The sequence below is a fragment of the Limulus polyphemus genome, unplaced genomic scaffold (genome assembly GCF_000517525.1).
Source record: "Limulus polyphemus unplaced genomic scaffold, Limulus_polyphemus-2.1.2 Scaffold1342, whole genome shotgun sequence".
Lineage (NCBI taxonomy): Eukaryota > Metazoa > Arthropoda > Merostomata > Xiphosura > Limulidae > Limulus > Limulus polyphemus.
Window position 1 is genome coordinate 44,106 of NW_013666952.1, and position 26,067 is coordinate 70,172.

General features: G+C 35.0%; 1 protein-coding gene across 1 annotated transcript in view; it reads left to right on the forward strand.

Moving 5' to 3' along the window:
• The first annotated feature begins 4,405 nt into the window (after positions 1 to 4,405).
• The window catches only part of LOC106463177, a 40,925-nt gene continuing 19,263 nt past the window's right edge, over positions 4,406 to 26,067 (forward strand). Inside the window, exons 1-2 of the mRNA XM_013923173.1 lie at positions 4,406 to 4,735; positions 7,168 to 7,329. Coding sequence (XP_013778627.1) covers positions 4,406 to 4,735; positions 7,168 to 7,329 — 492 coding nt within the window. The remainder of the gene's footprint in view (positions 4,736 to 7,167; positions 7,330 to 26,067) is intronic.

Genomic DNA, 26,067 nt, shown 5'->3' on the forward strand with positions numbered 1-26,067 from the left:
AAAAAAAAAAAAAAAAAAAAAAAAAAAAGAAAGAGTAAACGAACTAGGCTGTAAATAGTATCTACATCAATTTCTCAAGCTACAAATCCCTATTTTGTAGCTTGAGAAAGTAATGTAGACAATATTTCCAGTCTTGCCTTGTACACTGTTTCCAAAGTCATGGATGTTTTTGCCATAAAAGGGTCAAATTTTGCTATCAACTATACACCCATGAAAATTGCCATTATACTTTGAGCCGATATTCTCATCACTCCCACGAAAAGCTAGCCCTCTCTTTGATAAATGTTTCACAACTCGACGTAATGCTTCACACCAGTACTGTTTTCTTTCCATAATCTGGCGTTCCAAATAGCAGTCAATGTGACCAGATTTTTCACTACGCTCACGGGCTTGCAAAATGCACTTCTTGTATTCTTCAAAACTTCGAATTTTTTGTTATGCTCTTTTCCAGTGAGAGAATCCATCAACATGTGACAGCTTGTTTGTTGTACTTCCCATCAGCGTACAATATAAGCTGTAAATTGATCCTTTTGAGGGATTGTATGACATACCTTTTCTATGATGAACTTCACCATAAAGCATGATATTGAAAAAAAGAAGATAATATCCTTTCGGTTTGTTATGAGAAGGTTTGTAATAGCACCTTGAGTAAGGATATTCACCAGATTCACACTTATTTTGACAGGTCTTCAGTCCTTGTTCCAGCCAGTAATCGGCTGTTGTAGAGTTGACTGGAAACCACTGTGGATATTGTGGAAACCACTGTGAGGATATTCACCAAATTCACACTTATTTTGACAGGTCTTTAGTCCTTGTTCCAGCCAGTAATCGACTGTTGCAGAGTTGACTGGAAACCACTGTGCAGGATCTGTTGATTGGCCCTTGCTAGCTTGGCATTGGTATTTATAGCATTTACTGGTTGAAGGTCCAGCATGTTCAGTACATAACTGTCTTTCTTTAAACTGATGACAGTCAGTTTTATCATCATCATCTACCAAAGTACTAACCTAACATTGTAGCACCTGAGTTTTCTCAGGTGAATCAGTTCACAGTCTTTATTACAGTCTTTGAGAGAGTTGAATCCGTACCCATCGTATTGGGTTGTTCATCTGCTGCAGTTGAATGTCTGGTGTGTAGTTCAGGTGTCTGGTGTGTACTTTAGATGCCTTTGGACTGTTCGACATGCTCGTAGAGGTATTCAGTTGAAAAAAACTTTAAACTTTGGCTTCTTCGATAATACAGCATCAGTTCTGCGTCTTTTCTCGTTTGCGCTTTTGAGCCCCTGATGGCAGAATAGTTCTTGAAATTTTGAAAGACTGGAACATACAAATGTTTATGAATACTAATAAAAAACAACTTAAATAACATACAAATACTATACAATAATACACTATTACGTTTAATACCTTATATCAGAAATATCAATAGTGTCGATCAAGCTATGGGGACCTACAACCACCTACTACCGTATGCTAGATTTAGAAAGTGGTTGAACTTAATAATTATATATCTACAAATACACCCTGAAAGCAGTCCTTTATATGTGTATAATTATTACAGCTATATTAGGCTAAGTATTAGACGGTTTAGACCTATATATATATATAGTTTATTTGAACACATGTAATAAGTACTTGCAAAAAATTGTTTGTGAAAAAGAAATTCAATCATGTGAGCTTTTTAAGTCAGTTAAAACGATACCAAATTTATGTATTTTTCTTGATTAGAAGTGGAGTTATGATTTCTTTTGTTTTTGTTGAATTAATCGCTTACATGGGGTATATAAGAAAAACAAAGGTAAAAATTTTGTTTGTTTGTTTTTTGAATTTCGCGCAAAACTACAGGAGGACTATCTGTGCTAGCCGTCTCTAATTTAACAGTGAAAGACTAAAGGGAAGGCAGCTAGTCATCACCGCCAACTCTTGGGCTTCTTTTTTTACCAACGAATAGTGGAATTGATCGTAACATTTAACGCCCCCACGTCTAAAAGGGCGAGCATGTTCTGTGTGACAGGCATTCAAACCCCAAGCCATGTTGGACCAAAAGTAAAAATTGTCACCGCTGTGATGGAATGCAAAAATTACGTACATTATTATAGCAAACCCCATTAAACTTGTTATCATTTTAAACGTCATAATGTAAGGAGTGTGTTAAACTTGTATTGCTATTACAAACTTTGCATAATATGGTATGAATAAATTTACTTATAATTAAAGTTTCTGCACATGTCATAAAGCATATAACTGATAATAACGCTGCAAAATGGGGAGTGTTCCTACTTTTTTTTTATTTATTATTGCTTTTTATGTTAGGTCTAGTGCAAAAAAAAAGAAACCATATTAAATATTTTATTAACATAAAAGAATGCTTTTACAAAATGTATTTTTCATAAGCCGGAGAAAACAGTAATGGCGACGGTACGCTGGATTAGAAGCGAAGAGTTGTTTGTCTCTGCAACTATAAAAATGCTCTTCGCACCAACCTAGATCCACAATATTTAGCATACATATAATAAAATGAATGAAGATTTTGCATTTGTAGATTGCACTTTAACAGAAAATGTGAAAAATAAATTTGAAAACATGTTTTGCAAAAGACGTCACCTGCTGCTCAGTCATAGAGAGTTCACGTGGTATAATATAACCAATAGCAAAACAAGTCTACGTCATGGACATTGGCGTACGACCCGGGGAGGGGGACAAAAAACGGACAGACCGAATCGGGCGAACAAATTGTTCCCTTAGATTCGGGCAAAATAGGAAAACAGTAGTTTCATTTTCAAGAATCCTGCATAGTTCCATACCAGTGTAGGTGGAGAAATTAAACTTAATGGTAAAACTGATGGAAATATTTGATCTTGAATTTAACATTTATTCCTCTTTCAAAACTATTAAGTCTCATTTTGCACAGAAATTATGATTTCATTATAATTATCATTATATAATTGATTGTTGATGAAATTTTGCGAAATTCATAAAATGCTTGCGTAATGGATCTAGTGATATTTAACGATACACACATTGATGATTAGTATGCATGTCGCCTATTGTGTCCAAATGAATTTCACTTTGCATACATTCACTATCAGGATACTAACAGCCACGCTTTTTAATTTCAGATCCTTGGGTTTCGCAAAAATGTTGTCCTGGTCTGATCCCAAAAAGTTGCACAAACGACAATACCGCCAAAGTGTTACGTGTGAAGAGTGCGGGAAGGAAATTGACAATCAGGTGAAAAAAATTCACAAAGGCAAGAAAGTCAAATTCACTGTAGTAATCGGTGCAAATCCATCACAAATCATTGGCTTCTTCAATGGGAGTGCGAAACGTCGAAATCTGGAACCTGCCGAGGAAGGAGCAAACGTTTCCAGTAACAGTATTTCTATGAATCCTTCCACACAAAATAGTCCACCAGAAGAAATAGTTCATCCATAAATAGTATTAGAGGAGATTGCCGATGCTAAGCGCAGTGTGTGTGATTCAGACTTTGCTATGGAAAATATTATCCAGGAAACACAGCTTGTTGTGTCTGAGACTGTCATCACTCCGCTGTCGTATCAGTCTCAACCACAGATCAGTCTGTTTCCAATATTTCGCATGCAGAGGATGACATTGTAAATTATTCGTTCATTGTAATGTCTGACGTTGATTCGAGCTCTGATGATGATGACGAAAGTTATAAACCTCTTTCAGCTGTGGCACAAGAGTCAATGAAAGACTCTTCTCCCAACCTGTCGTCAAGCACCTCCTCGAATACACCTAAGCAACCAATTCTAAACGAGTATAATCTAAAGAAATTCAGGAGAGAAACCTCTTACAGGGATTTCAATCCCTAATGGTATAAAACATGTCCCCGGATTAGCTTTGATGTGGGGAAACGTCATTATGTGTGTGCTTTCCCTGCAGGATGTTTATGGGGGATATCAAATTCATGTTTGATAATTGTAAAAAGAGTCACAGACTCAGAAAACATTCGAGAAGCAATAATCACAAGAAGGCAATGGCGAAGTGTGTCAGTTTGAAGATCAATGCAAAACACCAGACTTCTGTTTTGCATCATTTGGATGTGGCTCATAAATAGCAGATCCTCGCAATTGCAAGTATATACATATAATAATTGAGTGCCTGATCTCTACTGTGCAACAAAATATTGCAATAAGAGGACATGAGAAAGACAAAGCAAACATTGATTAAATGTCCAATATTAATAGAGGCAATTTCCTGGAATTGTTGCACCTCAGGTGCAAGGATCTCCCGTGGCTCAAAGAAAAATTACAAAGTTAACTTAAGGCACATGCTCAGTGGATATCGCCATCAACCTAAAACGAAATATTAGAATTGTATTCAATCTCCTTGTGGAGTGGATCATCTACGATGTGCTTATGAGCAGAAAGTTTGGAATAATCATGGATGAAACCTCGGATGTTAGCCAAATAGAGCAAGTGGCATTCAGCCTGAGATACGTTTTGGAGGGTAAAACGAAAGAAGCATTCAATGGATTCTTTTCAACAGCATCAACTGAGGGTGAAGTGTTATATAAACTCGTAAAAAGGGTTATTGGTGGACTTGGACTGAAATTGGAAGACACTGTCGGTGAATGTTTCAATGGTGTGTCTAATATGAATAACATTCGTAAAGGAGTAGTGACTCTAATGAAAGAGTGCTCATCACGAGGAATATATGCGCATTGTTATGGCCATCTCTTCAAACTCGTGTTTCAGGATACTAAGAGTGAGGTAGAGCCTCTTAAAAATGCACTCCGGACAATCCAAAGCCTTCATAATTTCTTGGAAGTCAGGGAGACTTAGGGCCATACATAACCGGAGGTGTTCAGAAAGTATTTTCTCTTCACCCTGCTCGTGATTAAACATTTCGTGGTTGGCTTCATTTTGATAGAAAAACCAGTAAGGAAAAAAAATATATATATATAATAATAATATTTACCATGGAGGTTTGATTTGGCAGCAAGCAAAAGTCGGCGAGAGAAACGAGGAAGGTCGGGACAAGTCCTAATATTAGCACACACATGCACACACACACAAAAAAACGGCCGATATGGGACTAATGGTCCACCAGGGCGATGGAGGATCTGTAGATACAATGCCTAAGATTAGGTGTGGGTTGATAGGATGTGACATCAGCCACTCCTTAAATTGGTCCGTCTCTCCTAAAATGTTCACTAAAAACTTTATCTAAAACTACATTCCCCAGAACACATTGTCTTTAGTTACTAGGAAACTGTATTCGAGGAACACACCCAATGAAATATTATCCAATATATGGTTAGACCTATTATATTTACAATCAATTATACAGTACGAATTACGAATATTACACAGTTACTCAGCACCAAGTCTATAGAGAAAACTAAATTGTTACTTTAGGTCGCAACAACCGCTAAAGAAAATGCCTATAACATTAAATGAAACTGTTTTATAACTTATTAATGCATTTCATATTTCAATGTTTGAAATTGTACAAGCTATTATATGGAGTTATATTTAAATTGTAAAATGTTCACTGAGAAGAGTTAAGTTAATCAATTATGTAATTACTTTGGAGAGTCAGTATGATACCTCAATGAAAACAATACGCCAAACCAACAAAGAACCTTGTACAACAGAGAAATGTTTGTATTATTAATGAAAACATCCTGCTGCAAAAGTAATCATTCTTTTTTACAGCTTCTTACTTTATCTTACATATATTTCCTTCCACTTTTCCTCTAAACCCGACTGTCTGCCACACCCTCGCCTCTCTCCACATTCAGCATCCTGGAATCACCACTGTTTCTAGGTGGCCAAAAAAGTGTGAATCCGCTCTTGGACATAAGCATTGATGTAGCCACGATTTTTATAGAACTTCATGATTAATGTAAACTTAATAGAGAATGTAAACTAAATGAAACGATGGTCTTAATTAATGAGTCATAATTGTCTATATCAATCAATATTCAAAATAGGTAGCTAGTAATTTCACTTTTAGCATTTGTATAGAGTATAAGGTTAGTTTCGAACTTCAAATCGATGAACAATATTGTGACATAGTCTTACGTCCCCCACTGGAATAGCAGTAAGTTTACAGACTTACAATGCTAAAATATGGGTTTCGATTTCCTGTGGTGGACCCAGCAGATAGTCCAATATGAATTTGCTCTTATAAACAAACACAATTTTACTTACTTCTGTCTAAAGCTTACATTGTGTATCCATATAGCAAATCTAAAGTAGATAGTGGCATTGGTTTGCAAAACGACTAATTTGAGGTAAATAAGTGAAAATTTTATTTTCCAATACTCCTGCAAGTTATCTTTCAATCCCAAAAATTGAAATCATACTATATAACTGTGATATGTAGATATACCAAACGGTTTTTACCTGTTTCAGTGATATGGGAATTTCTAATATTTTTCTTTTATTTAGTTTGTATGCAGGTTTAATAACAAAACGTAATCTAGGAAGTCGTTGATATTTCATTATTCCTGTATTTCTTTGATCTGTATAGTAGATAATGTCTATTCTGCCCGAGAGGATATTGCAGTAACATATAACATTCGGCTTGAGAGGACTTGCTTTATTTCTTGAGAAATTCTTATCACAAAAAGAATGGCATTTTTTAGATGTAGAAGTACTCACAGGGAGAGTTTAATGGTGGAGAAAGACAGTTGTATGGGAGAAATTTCGAGTCTAGAGGAAGTTCTTTCGTGAACTTAGGAGTTTCTCCAATGCTGCAAAGATCAAGGTCATCAGTAAGGCTGCAACTGCTTATTCAGAGAAATTTACTTGTGTCTTGTGTACCCAGACTACTTGAGCAGATGATATCCCTGGAAACTGATCTTGTTGGCTTTTAAAATGTTTCAGATAGGTCACTACCTGGAATAGATGCACTCAGAAACAAGATGTGCAATATCTGATTTTGAACTTTGATAGTCTAGCCTTTAGTGCTGTAAAACACCTAGATACGAGGAAGCAGAATGACTAGAAAACAGTTGCGTACAAACGTTATTGCCATTTTGATCTAATGGATAAGCAGGTGATCTATTGAGCTGAGTTCAAGAGACTGGCCATCTACATGGACGATCTGTGCCAGATGCCTGGCATTGGCAGATCGGAAGGGCATCCTGGTGAATACGTTCATTCAAATACTTTCCAATGATTTTATACAATAGTGCCTGGGAATGAGGGACATAATCACTCTCATGAAAGTAGTGTTCATTGAAAAACGATTTGAAGTGGTCACTTCAAACCAACTTTTGGAGAGGAAGAAGCTTACTGTGACAGCTGTAATTACAATTCTACTGGTGGATGGTGCAACTTTCCACTGTGAGTGGGTAACTCCATTTGGAGGGTTATCAACCAGTTGCCTATACAAAATGGTAATGCAATGCAACCATATTGGCCTCCATTGAATTAACTGGGCTACACAGGGGTACATACTGCAACAAAGTCCTCCCATAAGATATATATTGCAGCAAGTTCTGCCCATATGGTATATACCATCACAAGGGTATATGACAACGCCAGGTCTACCTTTGGGATATGTACCATAGCCATAGACGTTGTCACGATGGAATGAATGGAACATCTTCACTTGTGGGCTAATAGGGCACTTGTAAAAGACTTAACAATACTTTGCAGCACAGTAAAGATGGCAGAGCCGTCATTTCCAACCAATTAAAAAAACAAAATGTCCACCTATCCACAACATCAGCACTTTTCCAAGCAAGAGAATAGGCAAAGTTATCGATTTCAACTGTCAGCAAGTCCAGGATAACCAGCAACCCACAAAAGATACTGTAGCAAATGTTCTGGGGAACTTATTGTCATGCTTAATCAAATATTTTAGTGGTCATCCCAGCTGTGTCAGGGCTGGGTGGAGCTTCTATGTGCTGATAATGGTACAAAGGCAAGAGGTTGAGTTCAAGCCCTCCAAGTAAGATCACTGCTATGACCAGTGAATACCCACTTCATTCCGACAAATGGCAATAGACTAGACATTAGAGAAAGTTGGTCTTTGGCTAAGTCTAGGAGATGTTCTCCACAGAATTAAAGTAGCCATATCTGATCTAAAATCTGGAATTGACATCCTTGGGATTGACATGCTGTGAGGTCTGTCAGTAAATTTTACCTGTGAAATTGATGTTCCATGGTTTAGTTCGAACAGAGTCTAGTGTGTCAGTGTTGTGTACTACATTCGTAGAAGCCACATATAAAGTAAGTTCCTTTATGTCCACAAACCAGAGAAGCATTAGCATGGGTAGTGATCCAGTTGTAAAGAGATGAAGTCTCAGTGTTGCTTTCTAACTATGGCCGAATAGCTATCCAGTTAGATGTTGTAATGGTTATAGCCATGGTGAGTAAAATGGAAGTAACCAATGCTGATGGTAATGTTAAGATTGCATCTGTCACACTATGGACAAAAGCAGATATGGGGTTATTGGTTGATAATTGTGCTAAGAATCTAGATACAATACAGCAAAAACAGCTCAACGAGTTGTTGGGTGAATATAGCAATGCATTTTTGGTATCAAATGCTAATTGGGTCGAACAATGATGACTCAACACCATATATACAGGTGACATGTGTCTGATAAAGCAATCACCCCATTGAATTAATTGGGGCACAAGGGAGATCGTGAGTGCAAAAGTGTTTGGTAATTTCCAGTAGTGTTTGTCAGAAAGAAGGAAGATATGTCAAGATTCTGGATAGTATTTCAATGGGTAAACACAGTATCTTGCATTGTCACCTTTCCTTTACCACAAACAGACAAGTGGTTGGTTGCTTTAGAAGTTTCCCATTGGTCGAACAAGCTGCCTCCACCATTGGCTCAGAGATAAGTCAGAAAGCTTATGCGTTATGCCATTTGGTCTGTATATGTTATGGAGTTAGGTGTAAGGAACATCATATGGAGTTGAGAGAGATGAGAAATAGGTTGGCTTTTGGTCATTATCTAAATGACTAGGGAATTACAGCACTTTAACTTATTAGAAAATTATCGGATGAGTTGTTACCTTTCTTGTTCAGCCAGTGTGGAGATTACGGAACCTCTTACGGTTATAAGACATTGTAATCCGGTATAAGAGAAATGTGTACAAATTCAGAAAGAAATGGAACCTGTTGCAGTATAAGTTTGAGAAAGGAATATACAAGATGGGAATTCAACGACAAGAGAAGAAAGGCTGGGAGATGTGAGAAAGATGAAGGAATAAAATAATATGCTTCAGTAGGAAACAAAACATAGTTCTAAATCTATGTGTTATTTATTATAATAATAAGCAGCAATTTACTATGTTTACACTAGTATGAGTCCATTACTGATACAAATAAGTACAACCTAAATAAAGTAGATGGATAAGAAGGGAAAGCAGAGTGAAAATATAGCACAACCATAATAAAGTTTTATCAAAGGGATTAACAACAATATAATGCACCAGCTACTTTCAAGCAACTGATGGAGCTTACACTCAAGGAATTGCAACGGGAGAGTCTTGGTGTTTGGCTGAACGTTTGAATCCACGTCTGAGAACAGGAAGATGATATCCAGTGCATACGAAAAGCAGGTTTGAAAATTAAGCCAGGTAAATGTTCGCTTATGTGAAAAAAAGTGAAGTTTCTCAGCCACATTGTGTAGAGACAATGAGTGCCTTTAAACCCAGCTAAGATAGCTGTAATAAAATATTGGCCTCAACCCATCATAAAGCAAACACTTTTCAGTTTCTTTGGTTTGTCATCATATTGCCAACGATTTGTGACCAACTTCTCGAAGATAGCTGCACCATTGTCGGCTCTCGCGAAAGTGGTGGCACACTTTGAATGGATCAAGGAATGTAATCAGGCATTCCAATCTCTAAAACTTACATAAGTGTGTCCTCCAATGCTAGTCTATCCCTGTCAGGACTTTGAGTTTCTCTGTAGCAATGTTATCACAATTGCAGGATGGATTAGAATGTGTATCCTAGTCATATATTCATGGTTCCCAAATGCAGATATGTAGAGTAAAAAAAAGAGCTGCTAGCAGTGGTTGCCTTAGTAAAACATTATCGTCACTACTTGTATTGTAGGACGTTTATCCTCTGGGTGAACAACTGAAGGACCATGACCTAGCATGGATGCTTCTTGCTGTCCAGCGAAATCAAGCCCTATCAGCAGTAATAGAAGAGCTCATCATGGATTCATATAACCCGTAACACTTGTACGAGCAGTTACAATAACAAAAAGGTATGCTGTACTTTTGTTATCAACCCATTTGGTGTGGTGCTCAGACGGTGCCACAACTAATAGTCCCCAAAGCTATGCGGTAAGAAATACTCTGGACTTTGTACAGCACAAAAAGTGGAGGTCACACTTGTACTAACATTCAACAGTGGTTCTTCTGGCCACTAGTGAGTCAAAATATTCAGTGTTGGAGTGAGTGATGTATGGTGTGTGCCACCCAGAGGAAAAAAAAAACAGTCAAGAGAGGTTAAACTCCAAAAGAAAATTACTGGGTCTACTCTGCAAAGGAAAGTCCTGGATATCGCTTACCCACTCCCAGAGACTGCGAGAGGTCGTCACTACATACTCGTCGCCATCAGACACTTCGCAAAGTGGGTTTGGTATGAATTTTTCGCAAAGCTACATAAGGGCTATCTGTGCTAGCGGTCCCTAATTTAGCAGTGAAATGCTAGATGGAAGGTAGCTAGTCATTACCACCCACCGCCAACTCCTGGGCTACTCTTTTACCAACGAATAGTGGGATTGACCGTCACATGATAACGCCTCCACGCCTGAAAGGGCGAGTATGTTTGTTGGGACGGGCATTCGAACTCGCGACCCTCAGATTGCGAGTCCAGCGCCCTAACTACCTGGTCATGCCAAGCCTCACAAAGTGGGACGAAGCATGTCCATTGATTGATGCGCTAATGCAAGCCGTTGTGGATGTGTTAACCAAGAACTGGACAACATGATTCAAAGTACTGGAAGAAATCCACAATGAGCAGGGAGCTAACTTCAATAGCTGAGTTGTATCAAGTATTACGTGTAATGAATACTTGTACTTCGCCTTATCATCCACGGTCTGATTGTTTGACAAAACAGGTAGTAACAAACTAACAAGCAAGTGCTTACAAAGTTTGTTACACCTGATAAGACTGACTGGGATGCAAACTTGCCATATGTGATGTTGGAATATAATGTAACGACACAGGAACCAATAGGCTTTACGTTGAACCTGCTCATGTTCAAATGGGAAGAATTACCCCCTGTCGACGTGATGTACAGTCTTACATCACGAGATTGCTGAGAGATCTTGTAATTTATAACCCCGGTGATATTTTGAGAAACTGCAACCGGTTTTCAGAGATGTCAGACAGTTAGATTGGACATAAATATCAGTTTTGTTCAGGATACTGGAAGTTTCTTTCGGAACAGTAAGTCTGGGCAAATTATAGTCATCAATCTAGTTATTTTCTCCTCGTGCTCTATTGCGAGCGTATTTACCTTTTTCTTTCTTTTTTATCATGTCCAACTTCAGAGTAGTTCTCTTAAGTGACTATAATTAAGCTAACGTATGTTTAAGTGAGCCTAACTTTAAGTTGTGAGTAGATTAAAAAAACTAATAAAAATACTAAGTGGGTACAAAGGTAATGTAAAGTAATCTGTTAAGTAACTTGTTTTCCTATCGGACGAGAACGATATACGTGAGTACCAAAGTCAAAAATCTTCGCTGATTTATTTTCCCAGGAGTGTATTAAAGAAGGAATAATTAAGTATTTCCACCGATAATCTGCTCATTAATACATTCTTTCTTTGGAAGTTTGTCAGCTGAAGACCCGTTGCCCCTGACTTAAGTACGTGGAATCACACGTACTCAGACCAAAAAAAAAAGAAAGTGGAACCATAAGTGTTATAATCAATACAAAATTAAGTGAACTAAGTAATTGTCGTTGTAATTAACTTTTTCGTTTTTGTAAATTATATTAAGTTATAAAATTAATATTTTTAAATTCACTTGTGTTTCTATAAAGCCTTGAAAACGTGAATGTAAAAAAATCTAAATAGTTAAATAAAATTTAGATAAACTCAATAGTTTAAAGCATTTTTAGTTTACAACTAGAAATACAAAACCACTAAAAGTTGAAAAAAAAAATTCTTTCAATGTTAATACATTTGACCAAACATTTGATAATAATAAGAATAACTGCTGGCGTCTTATCCATTGTTACAATTAACCAAGAGATAGCGCGCACTTACATAAAAAAGGTCTGTTATGGGTGGTAGTATGTAATACTTTTTATAAAGGTATTTAGGAACTTTTCATACTTCTTTTATTTTACTTCTCAATCTGTACAAAAACGTTTTATAAACTATTTTCTAATTAATTTAATTTATGCAATTATGAGTAGACATTTTCTTCGTATTATGTTCTCAACAATATTTTGTTTGTTTACTGTCTGGGTGCAATAATATAGTCACTTCTAGAGTTTACAAAGTTTACTTAAAAGGGTAAAGTAGTGGAATGTCCCCAATAATTTTCAAATACCGGTCAAAATGTGTAATGTAACTGTACTTATTTTTTCTTCTGAGTTATAATACTTATTAGTTTTATAATTAACCCAGAAAACCTCAAAAAATAATAAAGAACATTAACATGCTTACATGTTGTTATTGTTTTTAGCTTCTGAAGCAATCTTGAATTGTTAAAAGAAAAAAAAACGAAAGTGTGTTTGATATTCTTTAGTAAGACTTTCTTTTAACGGAGTTTTTTTTTATAATCAGTGTAATTAAAAAACCAGCATATGTATTGGATAACTTCCTTAAAAAATTAGTCTTCCAAAGGCTCGCATTATTTGTAGTTTGAAATCCACTTTTATTAAATATTTCTTCTGAAATCTCCTACGCATTCTAAAGTTGATAGTGATCTCTGGAAATATTTAAGAGTTGATTCTTTTGTCTCCCTGTGTATAAAAATACTTTGGGTTTTAAACAAACAACCTGGGACATATGAGAAAAATAACCTATGAATTAAGATAAGGAAGAAAAGACTCCTCTGAACTTGTACAGCGTCACCTAACGAGCTTTGTGAAGTTCACACAAGCAAGTGTAGAGGCGGAAATACTGTTTGTCATACACACCCATTGGCAAATGTAACTAAGTTATTAAAAAGACAACATTAAGCTGATAAAAGACGGAAGTTTTGTGCAGAATTTTCATAAATAATTAATATTAACCATATTTTCGGGAACACTTTTATCCAAAATATATAAAATATTTTTTTTAATGATATGATTGATGGGTTAAGTGCTGGTACGTTGCTACCACTACAAGTTAAAGCTACAACTAAATACATTAATTAATCAACCCATATCTGCTCATACTGGTTTTTATGTTTGATAGATACTATACTTTATCTTAAAGGACAAATATTTTTATGTAAATCACTATATTGCTTAAAAATACGATCACTTGGAAGTAAAAATCTGGAATCTTGAAAGTATGAGAGTGTCAGAGGATTATCAATCTAAATTCTACAGTTGCCAAACAAAAACTAATATTAATAGTTTCGTTTTGAGGTTACTTACTGATTATGAGTATTATTTTAATTGCAACTTATAGCTTTTACAGTAATGAAGAATATTTTTAAAATAGGAACGACGTTTCTTCACTAATGTGATCATTGTGTACTTGAGAACAATCGCACCAATGATCGAAACGTCGTAGCTGTTTTAAAAATATTCTTCCTTAATGTAAAAACTGTAACTTGTAATGAAATAAAAACTAAAATTATCTTTTGGGTTTTATTACACACATGTTGTTAAAAGTTATAAAGTCAGACAATGATCTACCGATTAAATATGATCCCTTAGGTCAATGGTGAAGGTTGTGTCTTTAAATAACATCAAAAGTACGTATCAACAGACCCTCCCTAACTTTTTAATCAAATTTTATTCTGTGTGTACAACTTTAGAGTCAGGTTAATGAGAAAAGATGTAAAAGCAGTGATCTAATAAAACAACTGTAATTATAAACTAATGCTAAGTATTTATCTTTTTATCTTTTTCTTTTACTGATAAACTGCTTCTATTTTACCACCTTGAAATGTCGGGTTTAATGCACTGAAAATTACACTCTTAAAAATGAAAAACTCTCGGTCACTCAGCAGTGAGTTTGAGGGTTTATAACACTAAAATTCAGGGTTCTATTCTCATCGTAGGCACAGCGCAGATAGCCCATTGTGAAGTATTATACGTAAACAAAAAGCAAACACTCTGTCAAAATTGAGAAACAAAATATAGAGCTAATTTTACGTTGCAAGTATCAATAACTGCTGAAATAAATAAACTCAGTAGATACTACTTTATAGGCATTGGACAAAACAACATTATACACTTTTTGTTTTATTTCATCAGAAAACAAGACCCAAACATGATGTGGAAGACTTAATCTTAAATTTGAACAATGATTAAAGTCCATAGAATGTGGTAAAAATTTATACACACAAATGTTTTTTTCTCTTTTATACATATACATGTATTTATTGAATCGTTATATTAAAATTAATTTGAATACGCAAATCAACAAATCACGGGACAACTACAGCCGATATAAGGTCGTGGTGGAACGCCATTGTACCAGAATACATTTTGACATTGTTTGGCGTTTCGTAGGTATTGTGATGCCAACGAAGGTTGATCGCTTTTAGGGAGGGTGTGTAACAGCCCTTTCCGATGTAAAATATTCATACATTCAGATCCTAAAGATGTGTTCAAATTGGGTATGTAGAATTTCCGAGACTTAATGTACTTAATGACATTGAAAACAAAGGAATGGGGATCAACATGAGGCATAAGGATCATCCAGAAAGAAACCTGTAACAAGTCATATTCCAGCCGTGGTAAGTAAAATTCTACATCTTAAAACAGATGAGAATCCATTAACGCAAAGGTTAGTGACAAAAACCATACATGTGCCCCAAGAAAAACAGGCAGGAGTGACCTCCATATGGAAAAGTGTACATATCTGTTTACACATCTCATACAGCTGGAAAATGAAATGAGCATTTATGCTATTCTATAAGAAAACATACTGATCAAGTAGCCGGACGCAGTGCCTATTGATTTCTGTGTGATCGGGCTGTTGAAACGGGCATCGGGAAACCATCATCCTCATACACTAGATGAATTATGAAAATCCTGCAGGGGAAAATGGTGTATTTTGGACGTGAAAGCTTTACGACGAATTCTTTTGCAATGGAAACTACACTGCAGGGTTATTGTAAACATGCACGGTCGTCAGATAAAATATGACGGGACATGACGACATGAACTGTAACGACGTGGTGAGGTTCCAAGACCGTCTTAATATAGCGTACTCGATTTCTATAATCACGTTGTTTCACAAACAAAAAATACTCACTTTCTTAAAAATTATTTAAACACAGAACATAAAATTACGAATATTATTGCGTTATACTGTGAAATGGAGAGAGCATAGGAAAATGTTTCGTATATTTAGTTTAATTGAAAGAGGAAGGCTGGTTAATGAAATTGGTTCTTACTTATGAGAAATTCACAACAGCCTAGACAGGGTTGAATAGATAGAATCTGGCTACATTACAGAATCATATAATTATATTAATATGTAGTACAGGCTATAAGTCTCTGCTCATCAAGAAAAAATATTATAAAAACCTGCAAGAATGGAAACCATGTGCATTGTTAGCAAAACATAAATAGTGTATCTCTGGTCTATAATTAAATGAACCATAATTATTCGCTTATAAATTCACCGTTCAATGTAATCCATTTGTACTTGTTTTCATAATGCCGCGTTTATTGTTAACAACTGTTTAAATATCGCTAACACTGTTGTTCTAAGTAAAGATTGCAGTGAATGACCAATCAAATGGCAATATCATGTGAAAAGTTTGCAAAATTGAGTACGGTTAAAACGATCAGATAGGCAGGTTGTGTCGTTCAAATAATTTTAGTACCAAACATACCTGGAAATAAATTTAGAAGTTCGGGATATGTCTGGAGTTACAAACAGTGACAGAACTGTTAAAAGATAAGTGTGGAACAATGGTTTACAATGAAAAAAGTTGAGCCAGGAAGTTAATATCTCACTTACGGACCAGATGAAGTTTTAAACTTTGGAAAATATCACACAAATTAAAATAACAAACGTAATCAAGCTTTCTGAATACGCTAGGAGAAGTTTTGTCAGAAGACATGACCATGACAGGTGTAAACATGGGCGCCCGCAGGAAGTGGCAAGGGTTTACAAAAAGAAAAAAAAATACTAGATATGTAAAATTATTCTTCTATGTTATTAGAAAATCATAAGGTTGTAATTATAGGTGTATTAACAATAGTATGATTAGTATATAAATTCTTTTTATTTCTCGTTGATACAGTAATTTAGAAGATATTTTAATCGAACCATAGTTTTATATTTATTCAGCCCTTGCCAGAAAAATGGCGACTTCCAGTCTTCCATAGAAGAAAAATATTTCGATTTCATAATTTTTTAAACTTGGGCTACTTGACCCCCCTAATTTTTTTTTCTGCGGTCGCCCTTGGGTGTACTCTTTGTGTTGGGTTTATCAAGGAGTGGAGATGTTTACCTGTCATAAGAGAGGAAAATATTATCAAAATTGATTATATGATGCAGAAGTAATAGCGTCGTAACATCCTAATACGACACGTTGTACACATCGAACGGTGTTTACTTGGCCCTGGCATTGAATTTCAGAGAATAATGATCCAAAATATATTACCAGATTAAATAAGGATTATCTGGAGGATAAGAAAATATATCGTGATATGAAAGTACTGAAACGGCTAACCCAAAAGTGAAATGTAATGTTGAAAGAGAAGCCAACGAATCTATAGTAACATTTGAAGATTGTGTGGCAAAAAGGGAAGAAAATCCCTGTTGAGAACCTAAAAAAATTGTGTCATCCAAGCCTAGTTGATGTCGTCACGTATAGATACAAGCAATGCTATAAATAATGCGTGGGCCATCGCCCCTACCACTGTCTTGAGCTGATGTACACGAACCTTTCGTCCAAAGCAAAGATACCCGTACTACATGTGGCATTAACCATCACTTTCGTCGGGCGTCAGCTTCACGTGTTTTGCTACTGACCTCCTCATTTAGTTTAGACCTCATTCATGAAACGAAAGCGATAAATTGAAATGAATGGCAAAGTTAACTGTTTAACCAAGTGCTTATCCATTTAAACTCTATATTCTGAATTCCTCTACAAGAGTTCATCGTAATCACTTTAGCCACTTCTTCAGAACAACTTGTGACAACAGAGAGACGGACAACTCTGCTTTGTATATATATCACACTTCATGCTACAGGATTATTCTGAATAATAATTATTCAATTTATTTTGTTCCAAAATTAACGTTCTGTGCTTAATACTATAATCTATAATAATAAAAGGGCGAATCTGTAGATCTGTGTGTGACCGCCATATCTTCAAGAGGAAATAACCTAGGAAACTGAAATTCTGCTCCAATAATAAGTGAACCTTGAGGGTGTGCACCTGGGTATTATTACTTATTTACGTGTGTGCGCGCATGAGCGTTCGCATCTTTTTATGAGGCAAGCAAGCAAAAAACCATATAGAAAAGAAGTGTGACTGCCATAGCTCTAAGAGGAAAGAACCTAGAACTTGGATGTTTGTTCCTATGCTAAGTAGACCCTGAGGATGTGCATCTGGGTATTACTTATCCACGTGCACGTGTGCATTTTTTTAATGAGGCAAGCTAGCGAAAAGCCACATAGAAAAGAAGTGGTTCCTTATATTACAAGTATAAATCACAGATAGGCAGTCAGACACGTACGTGCGTGCGCATCTTTTCAATGAGGCAAGCTAACCAAAAGCCACATATAACAACTTCTAATATATAAAGAAAAGTCAATGCTTTGTGGTAACAATGCATTCCAATAATGACTTTTATATCATGTATAGGTTATACTTTTATGCTAAAATGGGTTCAGAATACACGTATTTATGTAGACATATAGAATATATCAACCTACTAACCCGAGCGAAGCCGGGTACTTTCGCTAGCATGCCTCATTAATAAGTTTCGAATAAGATAAATAATACCCAGAGCACTGTCATATCTCCAAGAGGAAATAACCCAGAAACCTTAAATTTTGCACCCGTACTAAGTAGACCCTGAGAGTTTGTACCTGGGTATTACTACTTATCTATGTGTGTGTTATATAAAACTTCAAACTTGGATTCAAACTTATCATCAGTAACATATAATTCAACATTGGTTCTTTACTTAACAGGTTTTGTTATATGATAGGTTAACCAGGTAGAGTCTTATGCAATCATGAATTATACGTACGTTTTTGGTTTGTTCTTAAGAATTATATAAAAAATGTTCTACTACTATTAGAAACTGTCAAATATCAGTCCAGCACGTCTGATTACATAGAACCAGGAGAAATAGAAAGAGACGTTAGAAAAAAAGGGGGTAACAAGCAGCACCATTGTCACGGTAGTGTATGCCCTGCATCCATTTTTTTCGATAAATGAGGCAATTAGAAGAAAGAACGCGTCCATGACAGATTCGTCACGTGACAGAAACTAAACTGTTGGACACTAATACTTGACAACCCAGTTGAGAAGCAGAGATAGTCCTGTGCATCCGCAGGCTACAAGCATACAGTGTAACGTGTTATAGCTACATGTACTATCCAAACCAAACCGAATCTAAGAAAATTTATAGCAGTTATATTTAGACAAAAAAAAAGATAAAACTTTAACTAGGGACACATATTAGAGCAATAACATTTATAAAACTTAAAATATCATTAGCTCATTTTAAAACAATAATGTGAATTATACAAATCCAGCTTGTAGTGTTCCAGTCACTGAGTTTATTATGACTAAATTGATTAATAGTTTGCAATGTAATTATAACAATTTTGTAAGTAAAAGATGCTGTATTCTTGGATGTTAAACACAACAAAAAAAAGGTTTGTAAGTTGGTTATCACTCATACAACTTTCTTGATAATCTTCACTTAAAACATAGTTCTAATTGTGAATAATAAATAAAACACATGCTTTTACTGTTGAATTACGTGGTAAAGGCTCATTATTTTGAACTACAAGAAAATAGTTAGGTTTTGTTAATGCAATTATTAATAATTTTGTTTGTTTGTATGTTGAATTTCGCGCAATGCTACTCAAATGCAAAAAACAACAACGATAATAATAAAAGTAGAGAGGAAAGGCAGTTCGTCAACACCACCCATAAACTCTGCAATGAACGTATAGTGATTTTACCATTGGTTTGTAGATGATTTTGGCAGAGTAGTTATGATGAACGAAGGTAAAACGTACCTAGTTCAGAGTAGCACTTGCACAGAAAATCTTTAGGGACTAAACTATAATAGTAGCTCGGGTAGAAATGAAGTCTTTTCGAAAGCCTTCCTTCTTTCGTGTTTGACCTGAGTTACTTTTATACACCTTTCCTTCAAACTTTTCTCTACTAGTGTCGCTCTGAACTAAGCAGTTGCTGTCCACTTCACCTTAGTTTGTTGAACATTACTATTGGGGTAAAAAACAAACAATTATTTTAAGATCTGATAGTACTTTTAGGAACTGGGAAAATGATTTGTAAAACAAGCAACATAATTATAAAGGTTAATTTATGCTTGATAACAAGAACCAAAATTATTTTTGACATTGGAAGTTTAAAATTTCTAAAACATTCGAATTATTACGCACTTTAAAACACATATTATATATTTGACTTATGAAAGAAAATATAAACATCTGGTTTTAATTCTTGCTAAAACAATTTATGTAATTTTCAATGTCCTGTGGCGTTATACATTTGCTCTGTAGGGCGACCTGTTTATTAGCAGAACTGGAGGTAAACGTTTTGTGTTTTCTTGATACACATTATTATTCTAGGTTACACTGCCTAATGGGATTTTTGAATCTGTTCCCGGTTTTTAATGAATTCTCGAGGAACTTTGAGCAATACTTATACGTGTCTATTTTTATTCTATACCTTCTCCCATTCTTTTCAAGCTCTACTCTATGACCCTATATTTCTCCTATACATTCTTCCTCTGCTCCATTTTCACCTGTTGAAAACCACAGTAAGGGGGCCATTACAACCGTCTTGTTGTCTATTTGGTGTAACCGGGGCATGTTTTCTGAATAGTAACTACTAGCTTATTGTAGCTAAATAAAGCAAAAAAGGACTTTGCAATTACATGACTCTTCTGAAAATAAATTATTTTTATTTGTTTAATGTACTTTAGATACAACAAATAGATGGTCCCTAAAAAGAAATGTAATATGACCCTCGAGGCAACAAACAGGCATTCCAGCTCAAGGAACCGTTATTCGGCTACCGAGAATCTCACCTGAACAGGTCCGGAAAAGTGCGTTTGTCTGACCTCCAGGTATTCGCTAACACGGTAGAGTTTCATCATTCATTCCCGTCTGGTATGAGGAAATGTGAAACCCTCCCTCACCTCCACTTCCCCATATAACTCAGAACCCATTTTTATGAGCCGAAAAAAAAAACACGTGAGTATTAATAACAAGTGTGGGAGTGACAACTCCATTTTTTGTTTATTTTGCCTTTTGACCTTAGGCCGTAACCTTAAACTTATCACTAAGTGTGCAAACAAGCTTAAGGTGCAAATATAATTTGATGTTTGATCCAAGAATACATGAAAGCATCTTATATTAATAATACTGCGTTTGAGAACGCGCAGAATAGCCATTATCCGCGATGAACAATAAAACGTGTTAAAAATCAAAATATAGTTTTTGTGATCAGTAAGTGTTACTCTGTATTATTTGAAATAATGCACTTATTGCTATTTTATTGTTATAGATGCACAACATGATAACACAACAGCTGATGAGATACAGGTGTTTCAATAAACAAGGCAACTATATTTTTAACACCTCTTGTGTTGTGTAATCGTATAACTTTGATTCAAAATAACTGAGCTCTTGACATAGGTATATTTATATGTCATTGTTGAGTACACTAGATGATCGTCTTTGCTCTTACTTTTTTACTAATATATGTTTTCGTGATAGTAATTTCGGTTAATTTTTTAGAGGGGGAGTGGTAGGCTGCATCTTCCAATAGTTTTGAATAAATTGTACGTATTACAACCAAAGATACCACACGTTGAGATTGAGTATTCTAATTAACATTAAACTGTAGCGTCTTAATATACCTATCTCTCTCTTTCTTTTTTTTTAACGCGCACGTATTTCTTAACAATGCTTTATCCACTGACCTAATATATATGTTTAAGTAAACTATACATGTTGAGTGTGTTTTATTATGAAACCAGACAGGTACAAGAAGACAAGGCGTTAAACTCGAAACCGTAGCCTTTCACCATTGGAGGTTACAAAGCAAAAGTTGAAAAAGAGAGCTACAAGCTGTGGTTTAACAAGTAGTTTTGGTCCGTATCTCAGTGTAGCCTTGACCGCGGGTAGGTATAATGTTCGGTAAAGGTTCCGCTCAATACCGGAATGAATAGGAAAGAAGGTTACACCTGTAAGAAGATCAACAACGACAGAGCAAAAGCACAGTTTTCTTCCGCGACCTTCTTAATTATTCAATATTCACGAGAAATAAAAGTTACGTACAACATGCTAATGAACAACGTGTAACACATGTGACCTAATGTTATGATAATCCAACAAGCGGTATAGAGATTGTTTATTAAGATATCTGTTCGATTTTGTTTTCTTTCATTTTTTTTTACACTCTGATAGTTCAAAAATAGAAATGTTTGAATATAATTCAAATTTTTGTAATTGTTAGAAAATCACGTATAGACGCAACCAGTAGTCACTGCAGGAGTATAATAAAATATACGTTTGCTGAATTTGGATTTGTTATGGTCTCTATGAGTGGACGACGTTTCGATTTTACTGTTGAATAATTTCGAATCCAGTACAATTTATTCTGATTAAAGGTCCTTTAAAATAACATGTAAGCTGTTTATTAGCTATTCCACTCGCGAATAACACACGATTTATTTTTATATACATTTAACATTCAATTTATTGTTGGAGTGTGGCATGTTGTCACAGATGGTTTTGTTGTAACAGCAAAAGGCGATTACACTCGAAACAAGTCTTCTTTAGATTGCAAAACATTGATTTAAAAACTAAATATGATCAAAGAATTGGCAAAACTAATGACAAAAGAAATATAACAGAAGACAAAGAAATTCAAAACATACATCTTAAAAAACTGATTATAAGAATGAATATTGCAGGACTAGTGCTACTCTGGAACTAATTCCTCCGTCTCTGACTATATTTTGAATTTACATGCTACGAATTACGCATCACTGCGCGACATCACAGTTTCTATTGTAACAAGGTTCTGCGAAGAAAGACGAATCGGTTTTTGACCACTTATCGTAGTCAACTTTTCCCTCCAATTGACGTAGACATTGGCTTCCAAAACTATTAAACAGGTCAAAGGAATAAAAGTTCATTGTTGCTGCACCAGGAGAAATTGACAGTCATGCGGTTGATGGTATGCTGTAATGCCAGTTTTTCACCCATCTTTCTCATGAAAATAGCCATTGATTTAGAGATGTGGCAAAAACTTTTGAATTTTGACTCGTGAGTCTTCGTCAAAATCAAATCCGTGTTTAGTATATTTGTTAATATTGCCAGAGCTTATTTCCACCTTTATTGCTGTGGCTTTTTATGGTTCACTTTTGTAACCATAGTTTTCATTTTGCGGGTGAATATGTTAAATTTCGGAGCCCATTGCTGTTCTAAACACTCTCTTGTGCAATTTTTTTTTTGTCTCCAGGATGAAACTTGAAGGCTTTTTTCTTCGCAAAGTTGTGTCCTTTGGTTCTACAACGCTTAATAATCTCGCTGTATGAGGATATCGCTTTGGGAAATATTTTTTAATTTCCTCCAATCATAAGCCTACTCGTGGCGACACTGGATTGTCCAATGTTCAGTAATTTGCCGTGAACCGATTATAAAAAGTACTATATATGTCACCCGTGACACCAGAGCTAGCTTCTGTAGCCACTGTTTTAGCAGCCACTATATTAGCGTATCAAAATCATTCAAAGTGCAAGCAGGCCTTGCCAAAAAAAAAAGTTGAAAGTAACAGCAATATTTCAAATTAAATAAAGTACAAGTAATGGAGTGTAGACGAACCATTTCCCTAATTCATATATATATATATATGTGTGTGTGTGTGTGTGTGTAACATTAAATTATGAGACTATCATATAAAAGTATGGTTTTCTTTCTTACAATCAGGGGTTTCATAATCTCTATTTCGTCCGGAACGTAGATTTCTTTTTGTTATTTTATTATTGAGTTTCGTTGTATTAAATAACTTATAATATTAAAGTTGAATTAAACTGTCAAAAATCAAAGTTTTCATACCTGAATATAAATCAAAATGTCAAGGAAATGCAAAAACTAAATAAAAATAAAAATTTGGTACTTTATGTTAACCGTAAATTTAATTACCAACAGCATACCTAAAGATACTTTGTTAGATGGAGAAAATCTATATTAAATCCAGTTGTTTTTACAGGATTAGCGGATCAAAAACTCTAAGAATCGAATTTAAGATGTGCCACTGTAGGCGCATTATAAACACGACAGTGATTTCCCACTGTTTGGCTAAGAATAGTGGGTTCTGTTCTCTGATCAGCAGTCCAGAATTAGGGATAACTTGGAGTCTCTGAGATGGTCGTTTAGTTTATGTGTTGTATAAGCTGCAGTTTATGTTGAAAATATCAAACACCAGACTTACGCAACTGACACAAAGTTTAGAAAATAAGTTACAAACTTTGACACTATTTACTGTTTGTCAAAGATATGCTATGACAAAATAAATCATAAATGATGTAATAACGTAAACACAGGTGTTTAATGTCACTAAACTATACAATTTTGTCTCAAAATTGTCTTTCCGTGGTCTTTTTTTTTATTTCTGCATTATAAATATTATTTTGGATTTATCACTTTGTTTCATTTTATCATGACTAAAGTTTTGTGATATTTACTGTGTTCAAAAATTTTAGTTGGTCCATCTTGACAGGGCTTATTGGAAACAGTAAGAATTAGTAATAATATCGACAGACGTAGTTTTTACTTGTTATGTACTTTTTACGGAAACAAATAAAAAATTTAATTAACTGCTGCGTATTTATTTCACTTTTAAGCCACTGGAACGTTTTGCTTTAAGAAGTCAAAAAATCATAGATAGCTGACTTGTGACTATGCACGTTACTATCTCCATAGGAACTAATATTTGTGCAAATAAAAGTTATCCTGTCCCCATTTGACAAATGTAAATAGTTCACTCCATCCATTCTCCAATGGTAAAGAGACAGCACCATCTGAAGTGTTATTTATGATAAATGGTAACTACAAATCTAATAGTAAGCTGTGGTTCAAATAATATTTCTAACGTTATGGTATCCATTATACAGGAAGCTTCAGTAAATGAATTTGCACGGAACTCTCAACTAGTTATCTCTGAAGAGTAAGATTAAATGGCGTAAGTTTACTCGAGATGAACTTTAGTTTCTGACTACTACCTCATTCATAAATTGTATAATTATTCTCTCAAAAAATAACACACACACACATAAAAACAGGTTATTACTGGTGAATGGTAGATAGGTAATATCTTATTAAAAACAGTACGACATTGAGTCTCATCAATCACTAATAACATAAAATACTTTAGGTGATCATACGACCAGAACTTTTTCACCTGACCTATGATCCACAACCATAATCAGGTTGGGAGATTTTCACTCATAAAGCCACTTTCTATTGATCCGTTTAGGTCTAATTTTGTTATTGTTAAATATCTGTGACTTCTATCCAAAAACATGAAGACGTTATCTTAAGCCTTTACTTGCCATATCATGTGGTAAAAACAAAAATCTATTTCGATAGTTGGGGTAATTTGTTTTTGTTTTAAAGTTTGCCTATCAGCCTATATTGGGTCATTCAACGCAACATTGAATTGCACGAATCAAAAGTATATTTCACGCTGATTCCAAAGACATTACGGTTTGTTGTGCGACCAAAACTTATTGATCTGTGACCCATTATAATCCATGAAGTCGACACTGTGGATTTTTGTGCTCCCAAATATCCCCCCCCCCCACTTAAGAAATACATTCGTCTACTCCGACTTTTAGTATGTTCTATAGATAACATACATGACATGTATCTTGAAATATCGAAGCGGGATTATTACAATTTTTTCCTATTCCAACCAATTTTTTACAAGGCTAACAGTAAAAATTTCTCTCTTTGCTGGTAAAATATACGTTTTTTGTACGAGTTAGTTTTGAAAATAATACTTTTAACAATTTTCCCTGTGTTTCTGTTAATGTATGAGTATTAGATATAAATTAATGATCATTATTCTACACAGTGTTTCACGGATATTGAGCCAATTAAACTTAAAGCAAACATCAAGAATTATCTTTACAGACTGCATCGTGAATCAAGTCACTTCACGGCATGACTACACAAAAAACAACTGAAACTTACGTGAATAACTAGCTACGTGCTTGGGTAAATACTGAGGAGTCTGTGTCATTCATCCATTGAACAATATTTTAATCAAGTATAACTTTTCTAGCTTTGCGAGTGCGTAATGATATTAGTTTGTCTTTCGAAGATGAACGTAAATTAAAAGTTGCATACAATGTTATGTTTGCTAAACTTACTCTCTCATGATGCTCTTTTAAACATCTACTATTGGATGCATAAAATTTGGAAGACATATTTTAATAACAACTATAAGTACACAATAAATCAAATGTCTTGAAAGATATACCTGTAAATAATTACAACAGAACTTTCGCGTAATCCATATTGAAACTGAGATAGAACTTGTCACCAGATGTCGATCTTTCCTCACTTAAATACCTTTTTAATAAAAGAATTGAATACATTGTTTACAGATGAAAAAACTAATTTCAGGTATTTTGTAAGTGTTCCATGAATTCCCAGACAAATAAATTCCTAGTAAATTACACTA